Raw genomic sequence first — 12500 nt, 5'->3', positions numbered from 1 at the left:
TAGGTATACATATAGGAAAGAAATGAAAGGTTATGGTCTGAGTGCAGGTAGATGGGACTAGGGGAGAATAAGTGTTCAGCACGGACTTGAAGGGCCGAGATGGCCTGTTTCCATGCTGTAATTGTTATATGGTTATAGGGTTGTTATATGTGGAGAAGATAGACATAAAATGCTGGAGTAACTCAGCAGGACAGGCAGCATCTGTGGAGAAATGGAATGGATGACATTTCTGGTCGAGACCCTTCTTTGGTTTAGTTTAGTTTAGAGATGCAGCGCGGAAACAGGACTTTCGGCCCACGGAGTCCGCGCCGACCATCGATCACCCCGTACACTAGCACTGTCCTACGCACATTAGGGACAATTTAACAATTTTGTGGAGGCTGATTAATCTACAACCCTGAATGTCTTTGAAATGTTGGAGGAATTCGGAGCACCTGGAGTAAAAATCCATGCAGGTCAAGGGGAGAACGTGTAAACTCCACACGGACAGCACCCATAGTCAGGATCGAGCCCGGGTCTCTGGCGGTGAGGCAACAACTGTACCGCTGCGCCACTGTGCCGCGCAGAATTATATAACAGTTTCCTCCGCCATAAACGCACCCAATATGTGCTAGTAATGTCCTGTTTGCCAGCTTGTTGACCCTCTGTGTTCCCCTCCTGCAGGGTTTAGGAGCCGTTGCTGTGGACGGAGAGACGGGGACGTGAGCGGCCATTGAGGGCGGCCAGGGTGCCGGTGAGCCCCCCCCCCCCCCCCCATCTGCTCGGTGTGCGGGCTGAGCTTCGAGGGGCTGAGCTTCGATGGAGGACCACATGACGGGGCACAACAAGGAGAAGCGTTATGAGTGCGATGTGTGTGGCAAGGCCTGGCAGTGCCCGAGCGAGCTGGAGATCCACCGGCGGGTTCACACGGGAGAACGCCCCTTCGACTGCTCGGAATGCGGAAAGAGGTTCACCACCTACAACCACCTGCGGCAGCACCACCACGTGCACTCCAACGAGAGGCCCTTCACCTGCTCCGTCTGCGGCAAGAGCTTCACCAGCTCTAGAAACCTGCTGCGGCACAACCTCGTGCACACCGGTGAGAGGCCCTTCACCTGCTCCGACTGCAGCAAGAGCTTCAAGACGGCGAATCACCTGAAGATGCACCTGCAGGTGCACACGGGCGTGAAGCCCTATTGCTGCTCCACCTGCGGCAAGAGCTTTGCCTGGTTATCGGTGCTGCATGTGCACCAGCGCCTGCACACCGGGGAGTGGCCCTTCACCTGCTCCGACTGCGGCAAAGGGTTCATGTCGTCCACGTACCTGAAGGAGCACGGGCGCCTGCACACCGGAGAGCGCCCCTACACCTGTAATGACTGTGGCAAGGGCTTCATCCGTCCAAGGAACCTGCTAGTGCACCAGCGCACCCACACCGGGGAGCGCCCCTACACCTGCGCTCACTGCGGCAAGGGCTTCACCCACTCTAGCAGCCTGCGGGTGCACCAGCGCACCCACACCGGTGACCGCCCCTACACCTGCGCTCAGTGCGGCAAGGGCTTCACCCAGTCCGGCAACCTGCTGGAGCACCAGCGAACTCACACCGGGGAGCGCCCCTACACCTGCGCCCAGTGCGGCAAGGGCTTCATCTGCTCCTCCAGGCTGCTGTTGCATCAGCGGGTGCACCCGTCCCGTCACCAGCCCGGTGTGTAGCGAGCGCATTGCCAAGGCCTCCCAAACCCTGTCTCACCAGCACGTACACACCAGTGGCCAGCCCTACGACTGCCCGTACTGCGGTGAGCAGTTTGACAGCTCACGGGGGTTGCGGCAGCACCGGCGGGCCCACGCCGGCGAGCAGCTGCTCCCACTGTGACAAGAGAGCACGAGGGCTGCGGGAGCACCAGCGGATACACACCGGAGAGAGACCCATTGTGTGCGCTGTGTGTGGCAAGGGTTTCACCCGCATGTTCAGTCTGTGGCAGCACCGGCATACCCACAGCGGTGAGCGTTCCTTCCCCTGCCCGTCCTGTGGTAAGGGTTTCACCCGCCTTGAACACCTGCTGGAGCGAGTCCACACCGGCCAGCGCCCCTTCACCTGCCTGCTCTATGGCAAGACCTTTGCCCGCTCCTCCAGCCTGCTGGCACACCACCGCGTGGATAGGCACTGTTTAGGTAGACACAAAATGGTGGAAGGATTGGGTAATGTTTCGGGTCGTTTCTTCAGTCACCCATTCCTTCTCTCCAGAGATGCTGCCTGTCCCGCTGAGTTACTCCAGCACTTTGTGTCCTTTTTTGTAAACCGGCAACTGCAGTTCCTTTTTTTTTTAAAGCATTCTGGTTAACCATCTCCGCACCTTCCCCAAAGCCTCCACATCAGTCCTGTAATGTAGTGACCAGAACTGTATGCAATACTCCAAATGCTACCTGACTAATGTCCCTTAAATCTGCACATATACATTTCCCTCTCTCCCCTTTCCCCACACTCTCCCCCCACGTACACAAATTATCTCCACTCCACCCTCTCGTGCCCCCCTCTTCTCTCTCACACACTCCCTCTCTCGCTCGCCTCTCACACTGTTGCTCTCTCTGTCACACTCTCACACTCCCTCTCTCTCTCTTGCTCTATCACACGTTCTCTCTCTCACACACTGCCTCTCAGCGAATAGTTCCTGCGCTTATCTACACTCCCTCTGTCTCTTGCTCTCTCTCTCTCTCTCTCTCTCTCTCTCTCTCTCTCTCTCTCTCTCTCTCTCTCACACACACACAAACTCTCTCTCTCTTGCTCTCTCACACAACCACTTTAACTCACACATACTCTCTCACGCACACCCTACTTTCTCCTCCCCTTCCCATCTCTCCCTCAGCCCACTGGCTCCACCTCTTCCTTTCTTCTTCCCGCCTCCCCCACCCTCACATCAGTCTGAAGAAGGGGTTTGACCCGAAACGTTGCCTATTTCCTTGGCTCCATAGGTGCTGCCTCACCCGCTGAGTTTCTCCACCATGTTTGTCTACCTTCAATTTTCCAGCATCTGCAGTTCGTTCTTAGGTATTTTTAAAGTGTTGTTTTAAAGAAAGTGTTGACGCATTTGTGTCTGATGTAACAAATAAAGCAAGTTTATCCGGACCTCACTGTGAAAGTGTTTAATTTGTGAAAGTCTGTAAATTAAAAATGGAGATTTGCTGAAAAACAGAGAGCATTCAAATTTAAAAGAGAATTTTCCCAGCAGAATAAATTCTGGGATAATCTTAGAAGCTTGGTTTATACTAATCACTGAAACAATGTATTAACGAAGTACTAACATAGAGATGTATTTTCTGGCCACAGCACCATCTTAGATATGTCTGAACTGCCTGTCCCAGCTAAGGACAAGGTGGTGGCTTTCATCCAAGTCTTACAAGCTTGTTTTAGTTCACAGACGGATGCCCATTCTGAAACCAAGATGGAAGTCGTTTGAAAACAAAATGGAGTTAGCTGTTCCGGAATGGGCAGCTGTACTGAAGCTGTGCCAAGATTTGAGAATAAGGCTGACATTGCAAATGTACGGGTCCAGACTCCCTTTTTTTCTTTAAGCCCCTGTCCCACTTACATGTCCTTGGCACGCGAATTACGCGACCTCATGGTTGCGTTGAGCCGCGACGGTACCGTGAAGGTCGCGCGCGACCATGCGACCGCACAGCCGCCTTCTTCTACTTCTTCTTCTTTGGAGTTTTACGGCAGCCGGCATCCGCAATGTTGCATTGCTGACACCTTCTGGCTTCATTCCACAGTACTCATTACTTTACATTATATCCTTTTTATAAGCCCAGAGGCCCTCAAGAAATCAAACAACTTTATTCCTTTTCCTTTCCCTCCACACTCTAGAATGTTCTTTACTGATATTTCTGTCAATCCAATTTTCCTCATTTCAATGATCATGTCCTCTTTCTGTCTCATATCTCCTACATGCAACTGGGGCATGCTGAACTGTTTCTGGCTGATGGCATTCCTCACACAGCCCAGTAGGGTGTTTTCCCAATATTTTTAATGTGCTGTTCAGGTGAGTGTGTCCTATCCTTAATCTTGTTAATACTACCTGTTCCCTCCTGTTCCCCTCTCTTCTTGCTGTAATGCCCACTCTTTGTAGCGAATAGAGGTGGCTCCCCTTTGTCTCCTGTTCCCAGTATTGTTGCCATTCCTGATTTATTTTCTTCCACACATGTGTTTTCCTTCAGATTTGGATAGTTGTAAGTTTACCTCTATGTTTCTTTTTTTTACAGCCTCCTTTGCTATTTTATCCACCTTTTCATTCCCTAGAACACCAATGTGTGCTGGGACCCACAACAAAGTCACGTCACTGCCGCTCCGTGTCACTTGGCTTAATAGTAGCAGGATTTCATACACTAAATCAGGCCGCCTATGGGATGCACCAGACCCAATACTCTGGATTGCAGATAATGAGTCGCTACATATTACTACTTTACATGGTTGCATCTGTTCCATCCAACGAACTGCCATCAAAATAGCGTACAGTTCCACTGTATATACTGTCAAATAGTTATTTGTTCTTTTGTAAAGCTCAACATTCATCCCCTGGACTACCACAGCCGCCCCTGTTGTTTCAGCTACTGGGTCCTTTGGTCCATCTGTGAAAATTAAGAGGTGTTCCCTGTATCTATTATCTATATGGTTATGATATTCTGTCTTTAAGTCTAAATTTTTGTTCCTCCTTTTTGCCTCCCATATCTCCAGATCAACTTTTGGGATGTTCAGTAACCATATTGGCACAGATGGCCACAATACTGCAGGGGCAGAACTCTTTGTCCTCTACTCCCATGTCCCTTGCCACAACTCCTCCAACCCAGCCGAAGCTTCCAGACTGAGCCACCCCTCTCTCCCAGCACTCCTGTACTACCTGTTTTGTTGGGTGGTTCTCTCCATGACCCTTAAGGCTTAGCCAGTAATTAGCCATTAGTTGTCTGCGGCGCAGTCTCAACGGCATCTCCCCAGTTTCCACCTGTAGTGCACATACAGGTGACGTCCGCACACCTCCTTTACAGACTCTTAGAGCTTCCGCTTGGACTTTGTCCAACTCGGACAACACTGTCTTAGATGCTGACCCATAAGCTATACTGCCATACTCTAGTCTGGATCTGATCAGTGATACATAAATACGTTTAAGAGATAATACATCTCCTCCCCACTCTAAACCTGCCAAGCATCTCATTACATTGATGGCTTTTTTGCATTTTTCAATTATTTTTGTAATGTGGACCCTCCATGTTAATCTGGAGTCAAAATGAACCCCCAGGAAACGGAAATCTTTTACTCTTTCCAAATTGTTGCCGTATAGTTTTAACTGGACATCCTCTTTAATTTTTTTCCTTGTGAAAACCATTGTCTTTGTCTTCTCTATAGAGAATTTAAAACCCCATTTCCCTCCCCACTCTTCCACCTGGGCTATCCCTTGCTGTATTTTTTCCACGATAAAATCTATATTCCTCCCCCTTCTCCATAGGCTGCCATCATCTGCAAAGAGCGATCGCCCCATTTCTGGTTGAATGGTTGCAAATATATCATTGATCATGATTGAGAATAGGATCGGGCTTATCGCACTTCCCTGGGGAGTTCCATTCTCGACTACACATTTACTAGAGATGTCTGACCCTATTTTAACTAATATACTTCTACCGTTGAGAAAATCCATTGTCCAGTTAAAAATATTTCCTCCTACTCCCATTAAATGCAGCTTTATTAGAAGACCTTCTCTCCACAACATATCGTAAGCCTTCTCTACATCAAAAAATATGGTAACTACAGATTATTTTTTTGACTTGTGCTTTCCTTATATCATCTTCCAAGCACAGAACTGGATCATTAGTACCTCTCCCTTTTCTAAAGCCACTCTGATAATTAGCCACTATACCGTTTTCTTCCATTAGATGCATTAATCTTTCACTTACCATTCTTTCCATCAGTTTACACATGTGTGCTGTTAAAGCTATAGGTCTATAATTTACTGGATTACTTGCATCTTTCCCTTATTTTCTAATAGGCACAATGATTGCTTCCTTCCACCTCTCCGGTATTCGCCCTTCTTCCCACACCTTGTTATATAGTGCAAGTATCTTTTGGAGTCCCTCCTCACTTAGATGCTTTATCATTATGTAACAGATATCATCCCTCCCTGGGGCTGAGTTCTTACACTTGGCCAGAGCTCTCTTTAGCTCCCCCAAATTAAATGGAATATTGTACTTGTCCTCTGTGATACCTTTTTTTGTAAGGCCTCAACATTTTCCTCTCGTTCTTTCCCTACCTCTTCTTCCTTCATCTGATAAGTTGTGGGAGCTGTGAACCCTACTAAAAGTGTTAGCCATTAGTTCTGCTTTGTCTTTATTTGATACTACAGTTTGATCTCCATTTGTTAGGATAGGATAACTCCACTCCATTTTATCACCTTCCATTTTTTTAATCATCCCCCATATCTCCCCTACCTGTGTTGTGCTTCCAATTGAATCACAATACTTCCTCCAATATGCTCTTTTTGTTTGTCTTATAGTCCTCCTTACAATTGCCTGAGCCTGTTTGTAATTAATCATGTGTTGGTAGTTATGAGTTCTTTTAAATAATCTGAATGCCCTGTTTCTATTCACCACCGCCTCTTTACATTTATTGTCCCACCACGGCACAGCTTTCCTTTTTGATCTTCCTTTACTTTTCGGTATGGAAACCAATGCTGCTCTTTTGATACCTTCTGACAATTTATTCTCAAAGCTTTCTATATCTGTCTCTTCTTGTATCGGTTTTATATATCTATCACTTTCCTCCTTAAATTTCTCCCAATTAGCCTTTCCAAAAACCCAATGTCCATATGGTAGCGTTTGTCCATGTGGTGGAGGTTGTCCGTGTGTAGTTTGTCCACGTGGTGCAGTGTGTCCTTGTGGAGTTTGTTCATGTGATGGAGTTTGTTCATGTGGTGGAGTGTGTCCGTGTGGTGGAGTTTGTCCATGTGGAGTTTGTCCGTGTGGTTGAGTTTGTCCATGTAGGAAAGTTTGTCCCTGTGGTGGGGTTTGTCCGTGTGGAGTATGACTGGGTGGTGGTGTTTGTCCGTGTGGTGGTGGAGTTTGTCCGTGTGGTGGAGTTTGTCCATGTGGTGGAGATTGTCCGTGTGGTGGAGTTTGTCCGTGTGGTGGTGTTTGTCCGTGTGGTGGAGATGGTCCGTGTGGTGAAGTTTGTCCGTGTGGAGTTTGTCCACGTGGTGCAGTGTGTCCTTGTGGAGTTTGTTCATGTGGTGGCGTTTGTAAGTGTGGTGGAGTGTGTCCGTGTGGTGGAGTTTGTCCATATGGAGTTTGTCCGTGTGGTGGAGTTTGGCCATGTGGAGAGTTTGTCCCTGTGATGGAGTTTGCCCGTGTGGAGTATGTCCCGTGTGTGGTGGAGTTTGTCCGTGTGGTGGAGTTTGTCCATGTGGTGTAGTTTGTCCGTGTGGTGGAGATTGTCCGTGTGGTGGAGTTTGTCCGTGTGGTGGTTTTGTCCGTGTGGTGGTGTTTGTCCGTGTGGTGGAGTTTGTCCGTGTGGTGGAGTTTGTCCCTGTGGTGGAGTTTGTCCGTGCGGTGGAGTTTGTCCATGTGGTGGAGTTTGTCCATGTGGTGGAGTTTATCCGTGTAGTGGAGTTTGCCCGTGTGGAGATTGTCTGTGTGGTGGAGTTTGTCCGTGTGGGAGAGTTTCCCCGTGTGGTGGAGTTTGTCCGTGTGGTGGAGTTTGTCCGTGTGGTGGAGTTTGTCCATGTGGTGGAGTTTATCCGTATGGTGGGGTTTGTCCGTGTGGAGTCGTTGTCCGTTGTGATGGACTTTGTTCATGTGTGGTGGAGATTGTCCGTGTGGAGTTTTGTCTGTGTGGAGTTTGTCCGTATGGAGTTTGTCCATGTGGTGGTATGTGTATCCGTGTGGAGGTTGTCCATGTGGGAGTGTTTGCCCGTGTGGGAGAGTTTGCCCGTGTGGTGGAGTTTGTCCGTGTGGAGTTTGTCCATGTGGGAGAGTTTGTCCGTGTGGGAGAGTTTGCCCGTGTGGTTGAGTTTGTCCGTGTGGTGGAGTTTGTCCGTGTGGTGTAGTCTGTCCGTGTGGTGGAGTTTGTCCGCGTGGTGTAGTCTGTCCGTGTGGAGGTTGTCCATGTGGTGGAGTCTGTCCGTGTGGTGGAGTTTGTCCGTGTGGTGTAGTTTGTCCGTGTGGTGGAGTTTGTCCATGTGGTGGTGTTTGTGGAGGTGGTGTTTGTCCGTGTGGTGGAGTTTGCCCGTGTGGTGGAGTTTATCCATGTGGTGGAGTTTGTCCGTGTGGTGGAGTTTGTCCGTGTGGTGGAGTTTGTCCGTGTGGTGTGGTGGTTTGCCCGTGTGGAGTGTGTCCGTGTGGTGGAGTTTGTATGTGTGTGTGGAGTTTGTCCGTGTGGTGGAGTTTGTCCGTCTGTGAAGTTTGTCCGTGTGGTGGAGTTTGTCCGTGTGGAGTTTATCCATGTGGTGCAGTTTGTCCATGTGGTGGAGTTTGTCCGTGCGGTGAAGTTTGTCCATGTGGTGGAGTTTGTCCCTGTGGTGGTGTTGGTACATGTGGTGGAGGTGGTCCGTGTGGTGGAGTTTGTCCATGTGGTGGAGTTTGTCCCTGTGGTGGAGTTTGCCCGTGTGGTGGAGTTTGTCCATGTGGGTGGAGTTTGTCCGTGTGGTGGAGTTTGTCCGTGTGTGTGGAGTTTGTCCGTGTGGTGGAGTTTGTCCGTGTGGAGTCCATTGTGGAGTTGTGTGGAGTTTGTCCGTGTGGTGGAGTTTGTCCGTGTGGTGGAGTTTGTCCGTGTGGTGGAGTTTGTCCGTGTGGTGGAGTTTGTCCGTGTGGTGGAGTTTGTCCCGTGTGGTGGAGTTTGTCCGTGTGGTGGAGTTTGCCCGTGTGGTGTGGAGTTTGCCCGTGTGGTGGAGTTTGTCCGTGTGGTGGAGTTTGTCCGTGTGGTGGAGTTTGTCCGTGTGGTGGAGTTTGTCCGTGTGGTGGAGTTTGTCCGTGTGGTGGAGATTGTCCGTGTGGAGGTGTGTCGGTGTGTGGTTTGTCCGTGTGGAGTTGGTGTCCGTGTGGTGGAGTGTGTGTCCGTGTGGAGTTTGTCCATGTGATGGAGTTTGTCCGTGTGGTGGAGTTTGTCTGTGTGGTGGTGTTTGTCTGTGTTTTGTCCGTGTGGAGTTTGTCCATGTGGGAGAGTTTGCCCGTGTGGGAGAGTTTGCCCGTGTGGTGGAGTTTGTCCGTGTGGTGGAGTTTGTCCGTGTGGTGTAGTTTGTCCGTGTGGTGGAGTTTGTACGCATGCTGTGTGTTTGTGTGTTTGTGTTTGTGTGGTGGAGTTTGTCCGTGTGGTGGAGATTGTCCATGTGGTGGAGTTTGTCCGTGTGGTGGAGTTTGGCCGTGTGGTGGAGTTTGTCCGTGTGGTGGAGTGTCCGTTGGTCCGTGCCCATGTGTCCATTTGGTGGAGTTTGTCCGTGTGGTGGAGTTTGTCCGTGTGGTGGAGTATGTCCGTGTGAAGGTTTTCCGTGTGGAGTTTGTCCACGTGGTGCAGTGTATCCTTGAGGGGTTTGTTCATGTGGTGGAGATTGTAAGTGTGGTGTGGTGGAGTTTGTCCGTGTGGTGGAGTTTGTCCATGTGGAGTATGTCCGTGTGTGCGGTTTGCCCTTGTGGTGGAGTATTGTCCGTGTGGTGGAGGTTGGTCCGTGTGGTGGAGTTTGTCCGTGTGGTGGAGTTTGTCCGTGTGGTGGAGTTTGTCTGTCGAGTTTGTGTGTGTAGTTTGTCCGTGTGGTGGAGTTTGTCCGTGTGGTGGAGTTTGCCACTATCGTGGAGTATGCCCGTGTGGAGTTTGTCCGTGTGGTGGAGTGTGGTGTGGTGGAGTTTGTCCGTGTGGTGGAGTTTGTCCGTGTGGTGGAGTTTTGTCCGTGTGTGTGGAGTTTGTCCCGTGTGGTGGTGTTTGTGGTGTGGTGTGTTGTGTCCGTGTGGTGTGTGTTTGTCCGTGTGGAGTTGTGTGTGTGTTGTTTGTGTGTGGTGTGTTTGTGTGTGTGGTGAGTGTGTCCGTGTGTGTGTGTTGTGTGTGTGTGTGTGTGTGTTTTGTCCGTGTGGTGAGTTTGTGTGTGTGGTGTAGTGTTGTGTGTGTGTGGAGTTTGTCCGTGTGTGTGTTTGTCCGTGTGGAGTTTGTCCGTGTGGTGTAGTTTGTCCGTGTGGTGGAGTTTGGCCGTGTGGTTGAGTTTGTCCGTGTGGTGGAGTTTGTCCGTCTGTGTGGTGGAGTTTGCCCATCTGGAGGTTGCCCGTGTGGTGGAGTTTGTCCCGTGTGGTGGAGTTTGTCCGTGTGGTGGTGTTTGTCCGTGTGGTGTTTGTCCGTGTGTTTGCCCGTGTGGTGGAGTTTGTCCGTGTGGTGAAGTTTGTCCGTGTGGTTACGTTTCTCCGTGTGGTGGAGGTTGCCCATGTGGTGGAGTTTGTCCGTGTGGTGGAGTTTGTCCGTGTGGAGTTTATTCCGTGTGGTGGAGTTTGTCCGTGTGGTGGAGTTTGTCCGTGTGGTGGAGTTTGGCCATGTGGTGTTTGCTTTTGTCCGTGTGTGTGGAGATGGTACATGTGGTGGAGTTTGTCCGTGTGGTGGAGTTTGTCCGTGTGGTGGAGTTTGTCAGTGTGGTGGAGTTTGCTCGTGTGCAGTTTGCCCGTGTGGTGTAGATTGCCCGTGTGGAGTTTGCCTATGTGTGTGTTTGTGTGTGTGGTGTGGAGTTTGTCCGTGTGTGTGTGTTTGTCCGTGTGGTGTGTGGTGGAGTTTGTCCGTGTGGTGGAGTTTGTCCGTGTGGTGGAGTTTGTCCGTGTGGTGGATGTGTATGTGTGTGTGTGTGTATGTGTGTGTGTGTGTGTGTGTGTGTGTGTGTGTGTGTGTGTGTGTGTGTGTGTGTGTATGTGTGTGTGGTTGTGTGTGTGTGGAGTTTGTGTCCGTGTGGTGTGTGTGTTTTTGTGTGTGGTGTGTTTGTCCGTGTGTGTGGGAGTTTGTCCGTGTGGTGGAGTTTGTCCCTGTGTGTGAGTTTGTCCGTGTGGAGTTTGTCCTTGTGGTGGAGTTTGTCCGTGTGGTGGAGTTTGTCCGTGTGGTGGGCTTGTCCATGTGGTTGGGTTTGTCGGGGGTGTATGGTTTGTCCGTGTGTGTGAGTTTGTGTGTGTGTGTGTGAGTGTGTGTGGTGGAGTGTGTGTGTGTGTGTGTGTGTCCGTGTGTGGAGTTTGTCCGTGTGGTGTGTGTCTTTTTGGTGGATGTTGCTGGTATGGTGGAGTTTGCTCGTGTGATGGTGTTTGTGTGTGTGTGTGTGTGAGTGTGTCCATGAGGAGTGTGTGTGTGTGTGAGTTTGTCCGTGTGGTGGAGTTTGTCCGTGTGGTGGAGTTTGTCCGTGTGGTGGTGTGTTGGTGTGTGTGTGTGTGTGTGAGTTTGTCCGTGTGGTGGAGTTTGTCCCGTGTGTGTGGAGTTTGTCCGTGTGTGTGGAGTTTGTCGTTGGTCCGTGTGGTGGAGTTGTGTCCGTGTGGTGTGTTGTCCGTGTGGTGGAGTTTGTCCGTGTGGTGGAGTTTGTCCGTGTGGTGGAGTTTGTCCGTGTGGTGGAGTTTGTCCGTGTGGTGGGGTTTGCCCGTGTGGTGTGCAGTTTGGGCGTGTGGTGGAGTTTTCCCGTGTGGTTGGGTGGTCGGTGTTGTATAGTTTGTCCGTGTGGAGTTTGTCCGTGTGGTGGAGTTTGTCTGGAATGTGGTGGAGTTTGGCCGTGTGGTGGAGTTTGTCCGTGTGGAGTTTGTCCGTGTGGAGTTTTGTCGGTGTGGAGTTTTTCCGTGTGGTAGAAGTGTGCCCGGGTCATAGTGTTAGTGCGTGTGGGGGGGGTTAGAAACATAGAAAATGGAGTTTGTGTGTGTGTGTCGGCCCTTCGGGCCTGCACCACCATGTCAATATGATCATTTGGCTGAGATGTCACCACTGTCTGTGTGGAGTTTGTCCGTGTGGTGGAGTTTGTCCGTGTGGTGGAGTTTGTGTGTGTGGTGGAGTTTGTCCGTGTGTGTGGAGTTTGTCCATTGTGTGTGGAGTTTGTCCGTGTGTGTGTGTGTTGTGTGTGTGTGTGAGTGTGTCCCGTGTGGGAGTTTGTCCGTGTGTGAGTGTGTGTGTGTGTGTGGTGTGTTTGTCCCGTGTGTGTGTTTGTTTGTGTGGTGTGAGTTTGGAGTGTGTGTGTGGTGTGTGTGTGTCCGTGTGGTGTGTGTTTGTGTGTGTGGTGTTTGTGTGGAGTGTGTCCGTGTGTGTGTTTGTCCGTGTGTGTGTGTGTGTGGTGGAGTTTGTCCCCGTGTGTGTTTGTCCCGTGTGTGTGGTGTGTGTGTGTGTCCGTGTGTGTGTGTGGTTTGTGTGTGTGTGTGTGTGGTGGTGTGTGTTTGTCCGTGTGGTGGAGTTTGTCCCGTGTGGTGGAGTTTGTCCGTGTGGTGTGAGTTGGTGTGTGTGTGGTGTTTGTCCGTGTGTGTGTGAGTTTGTGCCGTGTGTGTGTGTGTTGTGTGTGTGTGTG

The 12500-nt window shown here is 50.4% G+C and overlaps 1 protein-coding gene across 1 annotated transcript in view; it reads left to right on the top strand.

The window, feature by feature from the left end:
* The window catches only part of LOC129715236 (zinc finger protein 239-like), a 7064-nt gene extending 4527 nt beyond the window's left edge, over positions 1 to 2537 (top strand). The window contains exon 2 of the mRNA XM_055665095.1: positions 664 to 2537. Within this exon, the coding sequence (XP_055521070.1) occupies positions 799 to 1689 (891 nt within the window). The 5' untranslated portion in view covers positions 664 to 798 and the 3' untranslated portion in view covers positions 1690 to 2537. The remainder of the gene's footprint in view (positions 1 to 663) is intronic.
* The last annotated feature ends 9963 nt before the right edge of the window (positions 2538 to 12500 follow it).

Source organism: Leucoraja erinacea, unplaced genomic scaffold, assembly GCF_028641065.1.
Source record: "Leucoraja erinacea ecotype New England unplaced genomic scaffold, Leri_hhj_1 Leri_106S, whole genome shotgun sequence".
Taxonomy (NCBI): Eukaryota; Metazoa; Chordata; class Chondrichthyes; order Rajiformes; family Rajidae; genus Leucoraja; species Leucoraja erinaceus.
This window is presented reverse-complemented; position numbering and strand designations above follow the sequence as displayed.